Source organism: Canis lupus, chromosome 28 (genome assembly GCF_003254725.2).
Source record: "Canis lupus dingo isolate Sandy chromosome 28, ASM325472v2, whole genome shotgun sequence".
Taxonomy (NCBI): domain Eukaryota; kingdom Metazoa; phylum Chordata; class Mammalia; order Carnivora; family Canidae; genus Canis; species Canis lupus.
Window position 1 is genome coordinate 12,453,408 of NC_064270.1, and position 19,040 is coordinate 12,472,447.

Below are 19,040 nucleotides of genomic sequence, written 5' to 3' on the forward strand. Positions count from 1 at the left end.
AGGGCCCGGTTCCACTGCTGCCCAGAAGTCCTGCAGGCCCTCAGTAAACGACACCTTTCTCTCTCCCCTCCCATCTCTCTTTCCATTCCCCTTTTTGTTCTCCCTATCCACCTTTCCTTGCCTTTTCTCCCTTGCCTCTCCCCCACCATCTGCAGTAAACCGGTCCCCTTCTCGCTGCAGCGGGCTGAACCGCTCCGAGTCTCCAAACCGCGAGCGCAATGACTTTGGGGGGAGCAACACCCAGCTGTGCAGCAGCAGCAACAACCTCTACACTCCTGACTACTCGGTGCACATCCTCAGTGATGTGCAGTTTGTGAAGGTAACTCCCCCAGGAGGGCCATCCCCTCGCCGGCCAGCCAGCTGGGGAAGCAGGACAGGGTGTGCCTCCCCATGCCCAGTGCTCCCAGATAATGCTGCGTGGTCATTGTTCCCTGGCTTTAGAAGGGCCCTATTTTCAGTTAGCTTGATTCCTGCTCATTATTTGTCATTCTTTTAGGATCTCCTGATCCCTGTTTCTTGTGTGAGGAAACTGAGGCACAAAGCAATAGGGAATTAGTTTGCCTGAGACAAGTTGCCAGTAGAACTGTTTGCTTTGGATCCCCTGCCATTGGCACCAAGTTGCTTGTCTTTTCAAGATTAATTTGCAGGTGATTAATAAACCAAGTGTATAGAAGAAACCATGCTATGATTTTAAGTATGATAGTATATTTTTACACCTTACTGTTTCAAGTCTAAAATGCAATTTGACATGCATGTTAACTGAAAACCCTTTATGTAACAGTTCTACCCTTAGCCGTCCCTGGGCTGTGTGGAGCTCAGGGGAGCATCACTTCGCACATGCAGCAGAGAGAAGCAGCAATGCTCATTCCCTTGTAGTTAGGAGGGGAGCTGTTTCTTCATATCCCTCATTGGAATTGGGATTGGGATTGCATAGAAACCCTCTAGAATGGCCTCCTTTCTCTTGCTTTGATAGGTTTTATTTTATTTGTTTTGTTTGCTAGCATTCTGCAAACTGTTACATGCTTGGGCCAAAGATCAGGAGTGAGCCCCCATTTATCCAAGTCCAACAAACCACCCAATGAATTCACTTGATAAATCTTGTCCCAGTTGTGGGCTGAATTATGAGAGCTATATTAATCACAAAGGTGGGAGGAGGTCATCTCCTTCTGTCCAGAACACAAGCTCTGATAATTGGAGAGCAGTGTGTGCTGGCTGGCTTTCTGTGTTCCAGAACTCTGCAAACACTCTGAGCTGAAACTGTAAAGATGGAAAGCTACCAGAGGGAGGGGCTGAGCCTGGACTGTGAGGTGGGGTACTAACTGTTTGTGGGGTACTCTGTGCATGTGCTTTATAGCTCCTTTGCCTGAATGATCCACTAAGTCTACCACCACCCAGTGAGGTAGGTTCTACTTCCATCCCCATTATAGACATGGAGACATTGGAGCTTACATCTAAGGTCACAGGGCTGGTGAGTGGCAGAGCCAAGCTTCAGAGTTGGGTCTCTCTGTCCCCAGAGCCCAAACCCTCAAATCCCTGTGCTCTAGGGAGAGTTGTAGGAAATCCGAGTTGAAGGAGCCCCGGGGGGAAGTGACTTTGGGAATGAACCCTCAAATAGTCATGGGTATATATATGACTAGAAACACTTCACAAATCCTATGTGACAATCAAGTAGAGCCTAAGAAAAACTGAAGCCCATGATTCCCCTCCCTGCTTCCAGCCCTGAAGCCCTCTTGTTGCAGGCCTTCCTCAGAAGTGGGGGTAGGAAAAAATGGGATCAGAGAAGATCTACTCTGACAGCTATTATTGGGTTTGTAGTACTGGTCTTGTGATTATGGGAAAAGAACTCGAAAGTCACAGTATGAGCACAGGGTTCAACAAATATTGACTGAATGCCTACACTGTGCTTGGCATTGCCTGGACATTGACAAGATACTCTGATGAACAAGACCATAAGCTCCTGTCTTTCTAGAGCTTCCATGCTAGGAGGGGGACAGAGAGGATACACAAGTAACCACATCGTAAAGAACTTAATTTCTGGTAGTGGTAAAGGCTACCAAGGAAACAAACAGGGTGGTGGGATAGACAGTGATTGGGCAGACTTGGCAAGGGGCTGCTTGCTTTAGAAATGGTTATCAGAGCAGGCTAAGAAAAGGACATTTTTGCTGGGACCTGAAAGGGGAGGTGGAGAGAACATTTGAGAGCACAAAGGTGAGAAAGAGCTTAGTGGTTCACAGACCTGAGTGCTGGCACACGGTGTGCAAAGACAAAGGCTGGTGCGAAGTGACAGTGGAGGGTCAGCAGCAGTGTTGCCTGCCATATGCGGGCTGACGGAAGCCACTTGGACTCCACTGTACATGCACTGGGCATTTTTGTTAAGTTTCTTTCTCAGATTTTCTTATTTGTCTTAGTTCAGGCTGCTGAACTAAGCAGTCGGGGCGACTTAAGCAGCAAACACTTATTTCTCAACAGTTCTGGAGGCTGGAAGTCTAAGTCCCAGGAACCAGCAGATCCAGTGAGAGCCCTCGTTCTAGTTTGCAAATAACCATCTTCTTGTATCTTCACGTGGTGGGAAGAGGCGGACAGGGAAGCAAGCTCTCTTCTTATCAGGACACTAATTCCATCTATGAGGGCTCCACCCTCACAGCCCAACTACTTCCAAAGGCCCCACCTCCACACATCAGTACATTGAGGAGTAGGATTTCAGCATATGAATCTTAGGACACAAACGTTCAGTCTCTAACATTATTTATATAATAAATTTAGAAAATCAAAATGAGGATTTGGCTTGTTGGTGGGGAGGAAAGTGAATGAGATTTTGGGGTGGCATCCTATTTAATGAGCAACCACAGTGAGCCCAGAGTTTTCTGGAACATCTTTAGGCATGCGTACATTAGAGAGCACTTTCAGGGGATGAACTGGGCAGCTCCTCAAAGAGGAATGTGTTAAGAGGAACACCTAGCATGAAGTTTATAAGGATCTTCTTAAAACTCACAGATGAGCTCCTAGACATCCATGCCAGAACCTAATGAAGGGACATTCACAGCTAATGAGGAATGTAAAAGGGAAGTGTCTTTCCCGACGTGAGATGGAAGGCGAGTTAAGAACCCCAAACCCGGGGTCAGCTCAGCCACAGGGGTCATCCTTTGGTCAAGACAGAGGACCTTGCTGTGACCCAGGCAGCCGAGCATTACAGAACATGGTCCTTTTACCCACCTTGACATTTTGACATTGAGAAGACTAAATGTTAGAAGTCGAGGGGAGGCTAGAAACCAATTAAAGTATTATTCAGAAACTCCTTCAAATTGTGACCCTGTCTCTTAAAAACTTCAATTCTAACAGTTCTGTAGAAGGAAACTTTAGGGGTTCACGCTCTTGCTTGAATGCAAGCATGTGTTTCATTTTGGTGCTGGTTCTCTTCCGTTTGTTTTTTAATATACGTTAAGATGATGCCTTAGATAAAAGTTAAAATTCCCTTTCTGGAAAAAAAAATCCCTTTCTGCTGATGTAACAGACTTGTGAGGGCCATTGTTTGGGCTGCCCTTTTACTCCTCTGGTCCACCTGCCCACCCACCCCACATTGCCTTTTTAACAGAGGGAGAGCTTTTGAGGAGCTAAAGAGAAAACTGTGCAAGGGCGGTGTTCTCACAGCCCAAGCCCCTGTGACCAGCTGCAGGAAGATTTTTGCAAGGGTTTTTTTTTTTTTTTTTTTTTTTAAGATTTCTTTTTTTTTTTTTTTTTTTCTTATGATAGTCACACACAGAGAGATAGAGAGAGGCAGAGACATAGGCAGAGGGAGAAGCAGGCTCCATGCACCGGGAGCCCGACGTGGGATTCGATCCCGGGTCTCCAGGATCGCGCCCTGGGCCAAAGGCAGGCGCTAAACCACTGCGCCACCCAGGGATCCCTGCAAGGGTTTTTTATGCCTAACAGACTGAAGTTCCAGTGTTTATTAAGTTCAGGAGTAATCTGACTCCAAGATAAGCTACAAAATTAGATAGAAAGGTGTGTCTAGTGATTATCTGGGAGAGATATTAAAGCTGTGACTAATCATAGTGAATTATGAGTGAAGGTATCAAAGCATCCTTATGAATTTTATAAGAATGTATTTTGTAAATGTCTTTATTAAACTCAGACCATTCAGCAGATGTCTTAGAGTCTGGATTGTGTAACCGTGACCAAGATGCCCCATCACCATCTGGTGGCAGAAGCCCTAAATTTCAGGGTGGTACTTTGAGGGAAGAACATCATAAGATAGGAGACAGCACACTGGCCAAAGGCTAGCTGCTGGACGTGTTGGCCACTAAAGCAAAATGTCCAGAACAGTACACTTACTTCTGGTTCAAGATAAACAGATCTCCATTTTCTTCGTAATTTAGAGGATGCTTGAGTTCCTAACTGTTCACCGTGTAAGACAGCTTGAGCTCAAGCTATTGCTAAGAAATGGTTGTATCTATGGTAATAAAGAGAGAATAAAAACATGTTGCCTTTGGAGCAGTGGTTTGATTCCCTCAGTGAAGCAGTCGGTAAACATTTATTAAGCATTAATAATGGTTCTAGACCCCACGGTCTACTCTAAAGAAATGTAAAACATAACTTCTGCCATATGAGGAGAGTAAAAGCTAGTTAGGGAGAAGAAATGTAGGTGAGGCTGTAGTGACCTATGCAGGGTAGTCTCTAATTGATGATGAATCTGTGTGGCACTTACTTTAAGGATGATATTGCTGGTGAATATGCGAGACCTTTAAGAATTAGGAAAGACTAGGAGGAGAGACATCGATGAACAGGCGTGTGGAAGGCAAGTAGGCACAGTGCATTCAAGTGGAAGTGAAGAAGCTGAACTGGCCCCGTGCTTCTGTGCAGGCAGTAGGAGTACCACTGGCCATGCAAGGCCACATTACCAAAACTGGGCAGGGAGCTTCAGGTTTGTCTGCTAGACCTTTGCCATCCACATGGTAACCAGTAGCCACCAGTGGCCCCCAAGCACACCAGTTGTGGCTGATCCAAATTGATGCGCTATACATGAAAAACACATGTTGGGTTTCAAGGACTTAATAAAAAAAAAAAGAATGTACAATTCCCCATTAATAATTTTATGTTGATTCCATGTTGAAGTGAATTTTTTTGGATATGTTGGGTTAGATGAAACATATTATTAAAATTAGTTTCACCTATTTGTTTTTACTTATTTTTAATGTGACTACTAAAGAATTTTCAATTACATGTGGGACTCATTATATTTCTATTGGACAGTACTGTGGTAGATAGGAAGAAGATCTTGGACCGTTGAACAGGGGGAGCAAACTGACAAAAAGTAATGCTTGAATCACAATAAAAACTTTAAAAAAAAACTGAAAGAGAAAAAAAGTAACACGTAAATCTAGAAATGCAGCTGGGGAGAGGTTGTTTCCTGAACACATTTTCTAGAGTGGTGCATTGTCAACAATTTCTTTGAAGGTGACACATTGACATAGCGGTAGTTGATTGTTTTTCTTTTTTAAATTTAAAAAGAAGAAGCATTATGAAAGCAAGACTGTGAAACACAGAGAGAGAGCAACCAGCGGATGGTACTTTTCCTTTTACACAACCATCCACCCGACAGTATAGGTTCTTCCCCAACCTCTGCCCTCACCCCTGAATGGGGTAACCCCTCCCCACCCCCACACACAAAGCCATGCTTTTGCCCACTTCTGTTGGGTCGTGGCTGTGGCCATCTGAATCTTCCCTCTAACACCATTGACTAGCGGTTGCCTAGTGTCTGTATGAATACCTCCATAATAGGGAACTCAGTACCTCATAAGGAAGGAATATCAGAAAGAATACTTTATTCCCCACTCGTTGTCTTACTCTAGAACAATGCTTAAAGAGTCTTGGAATTCCTGGATCCTTCATTCCAGCTTACTGGAGAATGATATCACTTTTTCTTAAGAACAAAGAATGGCACAGTTCACTGTGCATGCCGCCTGGACAGAACCTTTCCAAAAATAAACTAAATAACAGCACTTTGCAACACTCCCAAGAGGCTTCTGGTTTGGGGACCATAGTTAATGTACCAGTGATCAGAGCCCTGAACCCCTGAAGCCATTTCACAAACCAGCACACACCCCTTTCCTTCCCCCTCCCTCATGTCTTCTCTCACTCACCATGTCTCCTCTCTCCAGCTTCCTTTTCTCATTGTCTCCACTTGGATTCTCCTTCCTTCCCCTACTTTTGCTTTATTTTTCTAGTTAAGGATTTACTTTCCTAAGATCTAGTTCTTTGGCAGCACCTCTACTCTTACTCCCGGGGAGAGGGACCTCTTCTCCTGCCCCACCTCATGATGTGCCATCCACAGTTTAGACATAATGAGATGGTAGGTCTGACCCCTTTCTTTGAAGTATATGCCCATTATAAAGTTAACTTGTGAGAGATGGGGTGTGAATGTGTTTTAAACAGTAATTTCTAACAGTTGGATGACAAGTTAATTCATGTTCTCTCATTATCTCAGAGAGGTTAATGATTTGGCCAAGGTTGCCCAGCTTGAAAGTGGCAGAAGTGACACTAATCTACAAGCCAAATCTAAACTAAGTAGTTAACCCAAAAAGAGTAATGTCAAGTGCTTTGTTGAGCTTATCAAGTATCATTTAGGAAAATTCTCCATCCTTTAAGCCAGGAGAACCTGCAAGACTCCAAAGAAACCTTTGCCTTCTGGAACACTATGGGTATGTTAGATAATTGGGTTTGATGGTAACACTAGTTCAGGCCATGTGCCAGCTCTTTTTCAATCATCAAGACCCCAAGATACAAAGCAGTTATTGGGGCACCTCCCCTAAAGGATTGTGAAAGACAGCCCAGTGCAACCAGGTACATCCATTCACAGTGTACAGAGCCCAGGCTAAGATCAATTGTCCCTGGAGAGCAAGATAAAGGCCTTTAAACCAAAATAACCAGGCTGCAGGGGTACCATTATTAGACTCTGGAGTTTCTCCTCTGGGAACTCGGAGTTCCACCATCTCACTTTCCCTTCCATCTTCCAGGCTCCAAAGAGTGAATAGCACTTTCCTGGGCACACCTTAGGAGACAGTGCACTGGCTAAGATTCTGAAAGCTTACTGTCAAAATTTAGACAATCCCTCAACATTTCAGGGCCTTGTTTTCTAATTTGTAAGGTGAGGATCGCAAGGGCTCTCATATGTACCCCACACAGTCATTATGAACAGCAAAGGAGATAGCACATATCCCAGTGCTCTGTAAGCCATCATCCGCTCTATGGATGGAAGGTTCCATCATCATTTCCTAACCCCTACCTGCAAAAGCAAGCTCTTACAGATGACACTAGCACTAGGGCTTCCACCAACATCTGAAATCCTAATATCAGTCCTATCTCTTTAGGATAGTTATAGCACTTCCAGTAATATATATGATTTCCCTCCCAAAATTAACCCAATGATATTTTAAATAAGAAACTAAAAAGAAATTGCAAACAAATGCAGTGAAAAAGTTAACAGGCATGAGTTTGTTACCATAAGTAAATAATAAATTTATCTGTGAGCTTTCTGGACATAAAAGCAAAGAGGGCAAATATAGTGGGATATTTGTATTCTCATCCGGTGTGAGGAAGTACATCATTTATCTAGAGAAAGGAGCTTTTTCCTGGCAGTAATTTCTTGACGGATTTATCAAACAGATTTCTGTGGGACTATGGAAGGCATTCAGAAAGAAATAATAATATTGGTTTCATCTGTAGTTTTGCCAGAGTTTATGTTCTTCATATGGAGGTTTCTTATTTCAGCCCTCTCCCCAGGCTGGGGGTCCAGTATGAAAGTTGAACATCAGTGAAGGCAATTATCAAGGGGGAGTGAAAATACTAATTGATTACAGGGGGCACTTCCAAGAATCCAGAGCTGTGCCTCTCACCCGTGGTGTACACTGGATCACCTAGGGAGCTTCAAATAATCCTGATGTCTGTGCCCCACTTTCAGAGATTTGGATATAATTGCTTAAGGGTGTTGCCTGAGTCTCAGGATATTTTAAAGCTTCCCAAGTGATTCTAATGCGCTGCCAAGGTTGAGAAGCACCATCCCAGGAGGCATGAATAATTAGCATGTCACTTTGATACTTTCTCTGAAGCACTCAAGTCCCTGAACCATCAGCTTGGGCTGCATCACAGACGGCTGGTTGTGAGATCTCTAATACATGCCTGATGTTTTGTGTGACTGACTCAAGATAAGACTTAAGACTGAGGGTAGGCTCTAGAGTTGAGATCTCCTGGGGAAATTTCTGAACCTGACTTCTCACTTCCCAAAAAAGGGGCTGCAAAGGTCGGCAGTAACATTGAATCTATTGAAGACTTTAGACGGATGCTAAGTGGAGACCCCCATTGCTGCACGCCATAAAGCACAGAACATATTATTTTGACCTGAAAAGTATCCATGCCAGTTAATGCTTTGCTGCTTTATCCATTTGAATCCTTTAAAAAAGGGGAAAAAAACAAAAACCTGAAAACTGTGTTTGATTTTTCTTTTTAAAGATTTTATTTATTTATTCATGAGAGACACAGAAAAGAGAGAGAGGCAGACATAAGCAGAAGGAGAAGCAGGCTCCCTGCGGGGAGCCTGATGCAGGACTCAATCCCAGGACCCCGGGATCATGACCTGAGCCCAAGGCAGATGTTCAACCACTGAGGCACCCAGGTGTCCCTAACTGTGTTTGATTTTTAACTACGTCTTAAGTCAGTGATTCTCAGAGTGTGGTCTCCAAACCAGCAGCATCAGCATCACCTGGGAACTTGTTAGAAATGCAAACTTCCAGGGCCCACTTCAGATCTAATGAATTAGAAACTTGAGAGTGGGGCATAGCAATCTTGTCTTAACAAGCCCTCCAGGTGATTCTGATGTTGAGTTTGAGAATCACAGTTTTAAACTATCAAGAAGAAGCTTGGGATCTCTGCATGCATGTGTCCCATAAGGATTGCAAAATGACATGCATTCTTAATAGGTGTTAGTGATTAGATTAGTTGTGCTTAGAATTTGCTTGATCCTCATGCAAGATATCCCGAAGTCTGTCAGAGAAGAAAGGATTGATAATGTCCAACAAAATAATGAGTTCCCATCTTGAGGGAAGATAGAAGATTTCTGTTTATGAAGAGGAAACATTCATTGCCTGAATGGTTGTTGAGGTTAGGTATTTTGGTGAAGATTGTGACCTAACATTCAGGGTGAGTACTAAATAATTGTAAAACATTTTGGAGTAAATGGAGGACCATACGGTCTAGGAAATGTAGGAAGAACATCAGAGGATAATAAAGCAGGAAAAATTAACTCACCTACTCAATAAAAAATGTCCAGAGCAACAGCCCATACTGAAAGGAGGAACACTGGTGTGTGAGGAATGCAGAGTGGGATGAGCCACAGGTGATGGTGAGTTAACCCAGTGTGAGTACTGAGCAGACTAGGCTTGACACCAGGCCTTGGGTTCAGCCATCATCGACAGCTCCCAGGGAGGCCAAGCATGGGGCACATCCCAGCCATCCAGGAAAGGAGGGTCTGGAGAGCAGGTGCTGAGGAATCCTCAGTTGACAAGGGCCCACTGTCAAAAGAGCCCTTGCCAGATACCAAATCAGCTTCAAGCCACCTCTGTTCCAACATGAAACACGTAACCATCCCCTCTTTTCCAGCCACACAGCCTTCCTGTTCCCACATGTGATACCTCCCCTAAAGAAAGAAGGAATATGAGCAGTTTGTAGTTTTGCTATTTGTCTAACTAAATGCAAGAAAGAAGGAAGGAAAACAGTGTAGGCCATGGTCCTTGGGAAGGATGTAGCACTGTGTACCATTGTAACTTTTCACCCAATGCCTTTTAATGATTAATTGTATCATGTTTCTATACTGGATAGTGCAAAAACCAGCCCACTTTTACTGAAAACAGGGGTATCAGGCAGACAGAGAACAGGGATGACAGATAAACCTTTCTATATTCCAGAAAAGATACTTGATCCCTACTTTTCCTACCTGGAGTTCTAGAAGCTCCCTTGTGGTCTGCTAAGCCTAACTCTCCAGATATTTTTCCTTGTGAGTGAGGCTTGAGATATCAGGAAAATCATGAGTAAGACTCCCATGATCTGAGGAGACGACTGGGTAGACCTCTGCTCTAGAATTTTCCCACATAGGAGTAGGAGCCCACATCCAGCCATGGGCCAAGTCAAATCAGCAATGTTCTCAGGCCTCAGCCTCCAGCTTCCTGACAGAAGGACCAGGAGCAGAACTTCCCTCCCCACAGTCCCCATCAACTCACCCTTGGGAAGAGGGCCCTTGGCAATAGTAGCATGCGTTTAGAACTCTGTGGCCAGCTACCCTGCTAACTGAAGGTACCCTCCATTCTCTCTCAAGTCTGGCTCCTCCAGGTGCACTGAGGAATCCAGAGCCAATAAAAATGAAAATGGGAACTCGTTGTCCCTCAACTGCTAGGCTGGTACAGCTTGGGAAAGCACCCAGCTCATGGATCCTAGACCACAGAGGTCGGGGGTTCCAGCACACCCTAGTAGAGCTGCTTCTGAGCTCAGAGAAGCTGACCGCATCCAGAGAGAGCTCTGCTCAGCCCTCCTGAGCTTCCTCCTGCCTCTGCCTCTTCTTTCTAGATCACACGGCAGCAGTACCAGAATGCACTCACTGCCTGCCACATGGACAGCTCACCCCAGTCCCCCGACATGGAGGCCTTCGCTGATGGAGACTCCACCAAAGCCCCCACGACCCGGGGTACACCCCAGACCCCCAAGGATGACCCTGCCATCGCCCTCCTCGGCAACAGGAACAGCCTGCCGTGTAAGTCAGTTGGGTGGGTGGGCTGGCTGCCACGAGGTGAAGGCAGCCCCGCCTTCCTCCCTCACCCCTGCCCAGAGCTGCCATCCTGTGCCAGCCAGAGTCTCAGGCTTTCTCCAGAGCAGATCAGTCACACACCTGCCGTCCTCCCCAGGCAGCCGCTCAGATGGGCTGAGAAGCCCCAGCGAGGTGGTGTACCTGAGGATGGAGGAGATGGCCTTCACCCAGGAGGAAATGACGGACCTCGAGGAGCAGAGCACACAGCAGCTCTCGCTGTCTTCTGCAGCCGTTCCCACCACAGCAGGTCAGGGAGGGAAATCGGGGTCCTCACCATCAGGCACTGGCATGGCCCAGGGAAAGCAGGACGAGGGACCCCAACCTCCCTGTAGTATTTACCACTTCCTCACACTTACTGAGCACCAGCCCCTCATCAGGCCCGACAATCCACTCTCCCAGGAGGACAATGTGTCAGGAGGTGTTAGGAGCCAGTTTCCACCTGAATTCGGATCCTGGCTCCTTCACTTAGGAGCTATGCAAGTTTTAGCAAGTTACATTCATCTAAGATTCTGTTTCCTTAATAGGTTAAGAGATGCAAATCCCGTTGGCTAGGTCATAAAGAAGCTTTGGGCATAAATGAGATAGCACATATAGAGGGCACATCACAGCTCTGTGAATATGAGGTAGTTGTCATTAGACCTACCTTACAGAATAGAACACTGAAGTCAGCCATCATTCTTACTGGCAGGGCTCTTCCCTTCTTTTGGGCTAGAGGTGATCTGTAAGACTTGTCCTGAGCCCTGAGGTCGTATCACCTCCCTCTGAGACTCTCAACACTTCTATCCTGGCAGTGGTGTTGCTCTAAGCTCCCCGTGTCCCACCAATCCTGAGATCCTCCTGTACTTTCCTCACTAAGATATACTTCTCCGAGCCTTCAGCAGTGCCGATGCACCCCACAAGGCAGCAGTTACCCCACCTGACATCCTAGACCTGCTCCAGTCCATGGTCTGACACCCCTCAAGTCCAGAGCAATGACCTAATAGGTGCTCATCAATTTTTGTGGTCAGTAAGACAACATTTGAACTTGTGGCTAACTCAATATCTGAGGCATACATAGTCAGCTTTCCAGGACCTGAATTTAGAACTGGTGTTTTTTTTCTCCCTCACACACTGAGTTTGGTAGCTAAAGCATGAAGCAAGAAATTGTATCAAAGGAATAAGAATGGTGAAGATAGTCTTTGGAGTTCATCTAGTCCATCCTCCTTGTGTGACACAGGGTACCTTGCATGAGGACTCTGAAGCCCAGAGAAGGGACTTGTCTGATCTAGTATTGATCTAGCAAGTACTGGAAGGAGACATCCCCATGTCAGTGTCCTCAAAGGTGCTTTTTGTCTGGCAAAGATACTGATCAGAGAACATCTTGACCTCTTCATCTCTCTCCTGCCAAGTAATGTTTGGATAGTTGGATTCTCACTCCTGACCTCTTCGTTCTTTTTGTGACACTAAGATGCCCCTTGCCAACTAATGAGAGCCCACAGTTCCCTAGGCACCCATCCCTGTTATGGCTGCCACTGCGGCCATAACTTGGCTCTGGCTTTGAACTTTCACCTACTGAGGAATATCAGTCAGAATCACCCTTTCTAGACCCCTAGGTCTGTAGGGTGGGAAGAGTTCTTGAGTTCTTTCTTCTGTCCTTTCTCTCAGCATCAGATAGCGAATGTTGTAATATCAACCTCGACACAGAGACCAGCCCCTGCAGTAGTGACTTTGAGGAAACTGTGGGCAAGAAGCTGCTGAGAACTTTAAGTAAGTAGCTCTTCACCCAGATGAAAGCCTCCCACCACCTAGAAAAAGCATGTTAGGATATTACTCCTGGAAGGAGAACCGTTGACTCCTTGTGGGACCCTAATGAGGTACAACTGTGAAAATCCATAACAGGGCTCAGGCCAGTACTGTGCCCTTGATATGGGGGGATGTGTCCCGTTTAGTTGGTGGTTGTCTAGGACAGGAGTCTGCAAACCACGGCCATGGCCAAATCCTGACCTCCCTCTTCTGTCTGTTTGTATAAAGAAAGACTTACTGGATCCTAGACCCATGGTGATTCATAGCCACAATGGCAGCAGTGAGCAGTTGCAACAGGGACCAGATGGCCTGCAAAACCTATAAGATTTACTGTCTGGTCCTTTAAAAAAAAGAATTTGTGTCCAGGAGGCCTAGTAGAAAAGAAAGTAATACCGTTCATGGAAGGAAGTTGATAGCAAAAAGAACAAGGTAAAAAATACTCCTTCCTAAAATCAGCAGAGCTGGGAACAGATTGCCCTTCCATCCTTAAATACAATTATGTGATTACCCCCACCTGCCCTAATGCAGAAGGAAGGTCGTTTCCAAGCTAAGAGTGTAGACCCGTGAGCATGCCTCCCAGCTACACCCACTGAAACCCTGACTCACAGATCATCAGAGGCTGTGAGATCAGTCCTCTCTCAGGTGTCTGGCAGTGAGGTGGGCCAGGGCCTTCAGGGGATGGACAGACATGATCCTGAGGTATTCCATGGGCTTTACTCAATCATTTGGGGAAATCTCCATTCCACTGACACTGGTCTAGGTTTTTAGAGATGTCATCTCAGGTAGAAGGTGTTGTCCTAATCCTTCAAGATGTAAATATGCTGATATCTGCGCCAGGATGTGATGCAGTCCTGCCAAACTATCAGGGGCTTTGTTTGCATTTCTGCTTCTATTTTGAAGAGAAGTTGGGCCACCAAGAGAGAATGGATCAAGGAATGTCCTCCCGGCCAGAGATTGATCCTTACAAATTGTTTTCCAGGTGGTCGAAAAAGGAAGAGGTCATCCGATGGAGAGAGAGCCTCTGAGGAGAACTCCAATCTAATGCCTCTGATCACATGACAGGGCAGACAGTGTTTGCTGGGTATGTGAGATTCAGCTTCGAGGGAGAACCCACCCTCCCATCTTCTGCGTCTCCCGAGGCCTCCCACAGGTGACAGAGCATTCTGCTTTCCTTACCACCTCTTCACCCCTAGCTGTCAGTTTGGCAGATTTTCCCTTTTTGCCTCCAGTTTGACTCAGATCCCTGCTGTGGCCACCATGGATAGAGGTGCTTCCAGTGGAACATGCTAGAATGGTCTTTTCCACAGTACAGTCTAGGACTGGAGAAGAAATGACCCCAAGATGACAATGCCACTCTGGGACCCCTGACTCCCTTTTTGTTCTTTGGGATCCCCTGATGCCATATTTCATGCTTAGCCTAGCTCAGAAGGTGCTACTGGCAGACAAGCACATAGGCAGCTGGAGTAGCAGGTATGAAGGTTAGGTCAGGAGATGCACTGAGAATTCCTCCAGGACTTGAAAGCAGTGGGACTCAGCTGTGTTGGCATGTGATGTTACAGAACAGAAAACTGTTGGTGACCGGTTTCCTGTTAGATAAGGGTTCTAGCAGCCAGGGAAGTGTGTCTCGGCTGGAATGGAAAGACCACAAGTTGGAACCTCCAAGTCACCGTTTTTTTCCCAGGGACACATCTTTTTGGCTCCCGATCAGCAATTCTCGATCCATCAGTATATCTGCTCTGGAAGAGGAGAAGCAGAGAGCAGAGACCCAATTGGGAGCTAGAGATGGAACTTCAAGTTTTAAGTTGAAATCAAAGCAAACAAACAAAAACTTAGGTAGAGAAATTCTAAGCTGTTAAAGCAAGTATAGCCATGACAAACCAAAGAGTGCCCAGGTCAGCCAAGAAGGATGCAAGCTTTCGTGGGACTTCAGTGTGCATTACACAGGAACATTGAAGAGCTGCTTTTCTTTTTCATCCCTTTCCTCCACTCCACCCCATTCCTTACTCCTTCTTCCCCCAGCAGGTCAGCTAAGTGTAGTTTATTCCAAGAATTTAACTAGATGTTTTTTCACCTGGATGTTACAGCAGATGCAATTCAAAGTATGACCACCAGATGGCAGAATGACTCCACATACCTCCTTGGAGAATAAAATCGAGATCACTAACCATACAGCCAACCAACCTTTGGGTAAATGTGGGAGTAAGTGAAGGTTGTCTTTAAGACACCTGTCTCCCTTTCCATCTCCCATATCTTGAGTTCCCTCTATCAGGGATCCAGTGATCTCATTCTGCTACTTAAAGTAATCTCCAAACCACTCCCAAACCTTTCCGTGGGATTTACTATCCAGGCTTACCTCGCCTTCCCCCAAAACCATTACTCTCACACCCTCACGCGCATTCAGTCTGTAATCACAAGGGAAGAAGGGAAGACTGATAATTCCTCTGGGTTATTTGCATCTCAAAAGAAAATGCTTACCCAAAGGAACCTTTAACTCAGGGGTTCTTAATTTGGGGGTCAGTCACCCCAGAAGGTCCATTATTGGACTTCAGAGGGTCTGTGAAACCCCTAATACCATCAGAACTTAGTGTGTGTGTTCTAATGAGTGTTGTCCAGAGGGCTAACGCTTTCATGAGATTCTCAAAGGTCTCAGATCCACAAAGGGTTAAAAACTACAAATTTTAACTAGTGGAACTGTCAGCCCAAAGGTTCTGCAATGCAGAGTGAAGTGAGTAAGGGGCCATTCAAGACAGACTTTTAGAGACAGGCCGTCTTCTCTCATGTTTATTAAATGGAGAAAGTTGGCACACGCCAAGAAGTGGAAGTCTTCAGAAATCCTTGGCACACCCAAGGATTAGGGTATTGTTGCCATACCCCCAGTAACTTTGTCCTCTCTTCACCACCAAACCAGAGCAGGTGTTGCAGACTGGAGGGCCACAGCAGGTGGAAGGAAAGACTTTCCAGCTGGAGATGCCCTTTCCAGCAGTGTATGATTATCAGTTATCCCCTTGCCTGGCTCTGCCTGAGGCTCAGCGGTGCATGACCCCCTAGGTGACCCCACAGCTGCCACCCACCCACAACACCTATCCTGCCTAATAGGAAGAGGCAAAGTGTCAGCCCTCCGTGCTGGGCACCTGAGACCAAAATCAGCCAACAGTGAGTTTCGAGCAAGCACTGTCATATCAGTCTTCTTGCCCAGCTGGCCACTGGCCCAAGGGGGCCAGCCTGGCTAGTCTTCCTTTCATTACCCTCAGGCCACGGGGCTCAGGCTACTGCTATTGCATTACATCCATCCCTTTGCCAAATCCCAAAGGAGCCTGTCACCACTCTCCTCACTAGTCCCTGCTCTGTTCTCTTAAGATTTTCTTCAGGTTAAAAAATAAAAATAAAAACAAAGATTTTGAAATAAAGCATTTATGAAGGATTAATAAATTGTAAATAATTTTTAAATAAAATGAAAATGCTTTTCCTGGAATGTTTTTCTTGCCCCTGGAATAGCTCAGTTCTAAAGTGGCTTCACATTAGAGACACAGGTTGAGTAGGAGCACATGCAGAATTGTCTCAGCGGAGGCCCACCCCCCTAAGGAGGCGAGGCTCTTGAGGCCAGATGTGAGTCCACAGTTCAGGTTACAGGGGAGCACTAGTGTTCTCCTCTGGGCGCCAGATGGGTAAGGTTTTGCAGCAGTGGATGCCAGCAAGGAAAACTAAAACCAAAATGAGAAGCCAGAACGTGAATGAGGACAAGTACTCCGTCGGTGATGAGAAGTTCTGGCATTCGTTGAGCCCTGGGCAAGGCCCGGGCAAGGCACTGGGCTGGGCACCTTCCAAGTTCAGAGTCTGGGGGGACAGCTCCAGACCAGCCCCCGAGATGATGTGCTGGATGCACTGGTTCACTTCTGCAGACCCTTTGGCGAGGAACCAAAGTGGTACAACTCTGGTGGTTTCCAACCAAAGGCTGGGAAAAGTCATAGGGGAGTGGGCCAGACATATTGGTGAATTTTAAGCCAACCGGTGTCGGAGGGAGGCAACAGCTAAACAGGTAAGGTGTGTTTGGGCATTTGACGTCTTTGTGGAAGGAAGGTTGGGATTTGACACCTACTATAAATGTCTCAAACCAGCACCAAGATCAAGGTCCATTAGTGGCCTACGGACAACTAAAGATTCTTCCCAGGAGCCTCCAGAGAGTCTGTTACCCTTCCTAGCAATGACTATAAATGACAGGAACAGCTGTTTTGGTGAAGGCTTTATGTGCCAAGTGTTGTACTAAGTATACATTTGCTCATTTCTGTCCCAAACCACCCTATGAAGGTTTTAGTTTATGAAACAGGCTCTGCGTCATTAAGTGGCTTGCTCAAGGTCACAGCCAGGAAGTGGCAGATGGCAGCACCCCTGCTCCTGAGACAAAACGTGTAGAAAACAGTCCTACCTCTGAAATTCACATAGTGCACACATGCCTGAGAGGCCCCAAGAAGTCCAGCTACAGTCAAGAAATCTATGGGATTCCCTAAGCCCAGCTTTTACCAAACCTAACACAAAACCCTTTCTTCACACGGGGGAAACCAGAACAGTGTGGGGAACGCCAGCCTATGTCAGGAGAGGAGGGCCCAATTCCCAGTGATTGGGGCTTTTTTTTTTTTTTAAGATTTTATTTACTCATGAGAGAGAGAGAGAGAGAGAGAGAGAGAGAGGCAGAGACATAGGCAGAGGGAGTAGGCTCCCTGCAGGGAGCCTGATGTGACACTCAAACCCAGTGCCCCAGGATCACAACCTGAGCCAAAGGCAGACGTTCAACCACTGCGCCACCCAGGCATCGCAGGGCTTTTTTGTTTGTTTTAAACACGAAAAAATTATTTTAGCACTTTGGTGGGGGCATTCTGGCTTAAAGATCTGTTTTTAACCTTTTTTGGTTTTTAATCATGTCTTCTTCCCGCAAGAGAAAAATTAAATTTTCCCTAATGAGAAAAATGAAATACTGAGAACTGAGAATTTATAGGGTAGGTGTGCACTTTGGAGGGCCACACATCATTTTACCATCTTGGACTTATTTCACCCACTGGGAGGTACTGTCACCCCATTGAGAATTCCTGGCTTAAAGCTGTGTTTAGAGAAGATGACATTAGAGTGACTGCGGGTAGGATCACTGACCCTGGTTCTGTGTCTTCATTAATAGCCAGCATCTTTCAATAGGAAGAACAAATACTGATGAAAGGGAAAATAGGACGGGAGGTCATGAGATGAGTGTCAGGTCATCTTTTCAAATCTGTTGTTGACACCTGCTAGATCCAATCATACACTGTGTTCTCTGAATGACTACCCGCGATCCATGCAGATCCTAAGGACATCTGGAAACCGGTCTATGCAGAAACAATAAAGAATGGGGGTAGCAGTTTCATGGAAAAGCAAAAATAAGGAAAACTGCTACTTCCAACTATTTGAAAGGTCAATCCTGAGTGCCACTGGATTTGATGCCCATTGTTTCAAAGACGGGAGGAGGAGACCAGGGAGCAGGACAGGTGGAGATCAAATTCTGGATAACGTAAAGGTCTTTTAAGACCTTTACATTAAGGTGCACCTGGGGCAGCCCAGGTGGCTCAGCGGTTGAGCACCGCCTTTAGCCCAAGATCTGATCCTGGAGACCCGGGATCGAGTCCCACGTCAGGCTCCCTGCATGGAGCCTGCCTCTCTCTCTCTCTCTCTCTCTCATGAATAAGTAAAAAAAATATTTAAAAAAGAATAATAATTAAGGTGCTCCTCCAGTGGAATGAAATGCTTCACAAAGTACTGGAAGAATCCATTTCCCACCCCACCCCATTGAAAAGCTGGAGTCGGGGTGCCTGGATGGCTCAGTGGTTGAGCATCTTCCTTTGGCTCAGGTCATGATCCTGGGGTCCTGGAACTGAGTCCTGTATTGAGCTCCCCACAGAGAGCCTGCTCCTCCCTCTGCCTGTGTCTCTGCACCTCTTTCTATGTGTCTACCATGAATAAATAAATAAAATCTTGAAAGAAAGAAAAGAGAAAGAGAAAAGAAAGAAAAGCAGGAGTCAAGGACAGTACAAAATACTATTGTACTGGGGGAGACAAAGTAGGGCTGATAAGACCCCAAACATCCCCCAGGACTGCAGGATTTTAGAATCACTCAAAGCCATCCCAGAAAGGAGCAGATCCTGTTATAATAAGAGTTATCTTTCATTATTTAAAAACTCTCCAAGTAGTAGCCTTCTTGTTTTAAGTAAGACTCAAAAAGACTGCAAAACTATCATTTGGAGAGTCAGACTCTCTGGAAAAGGTGATCTGTATTTAAGTGGCTCTCCTTGTTTCAAGAGACCAGGAGGTCCTCTGCCTGCAATGGGAGGGGCTATGTTCTAGAATCACTCCAAGTGATGCCAACCCTTCCATGAATCCATGAAGTCCA

The 19,040-nt window shown here is 45.9% G+C and overlaps 1 protein-coding gene across 7 annotated transcripts in view; it reads left to right on the forward strand.

Moving 5' to 3' along the window:
• The window catches only part of CNNM1 (cyclin and CBS domain divalent metal cation transport mediator 1), a 59,147-nt gene extending 43,044 nt beyond the window's left edge, over positions 1 to 16,103 (forward strand). For 2 of the 7 annotated variants that reach the window (XM_025466852.3, XM_025466853.3), the window contains 5 exons: positions 156 to 319; positions 10,612 to 10,795; positions 10,947 to 11,096; positions 12,494 to 12,595; positions 13,611 to 16,103. In XM_025466852.3, the coding sequence (XP_025322637.1) occupies positions 156 to 319; positions 10,612 to 10,795; positions 10,947 to 11,096; positions 12,494 to 12,595; positions 13,611 to 13,690 (680 nt within the window). In that variant the 3' untranslated portion in view covers positions 13,691 to 16,103. Of the gene's footprint in view, positions 1 to 155; positions 320 to 10,611; positions 10,796 to 10,946; positions 11,097 to 12,493; positions 12,596 to 13,610 lie in introns of those variants that run through there. The other 5 variants (XM_025466854.3, XM_025466855.3, XR_004810259.2 and 2 more) reach the window with 4 other exon arrangements.
• The last annotated feature ends 2,937 nt before the right edge of the window (positions 16,104 to 19,040 follow it).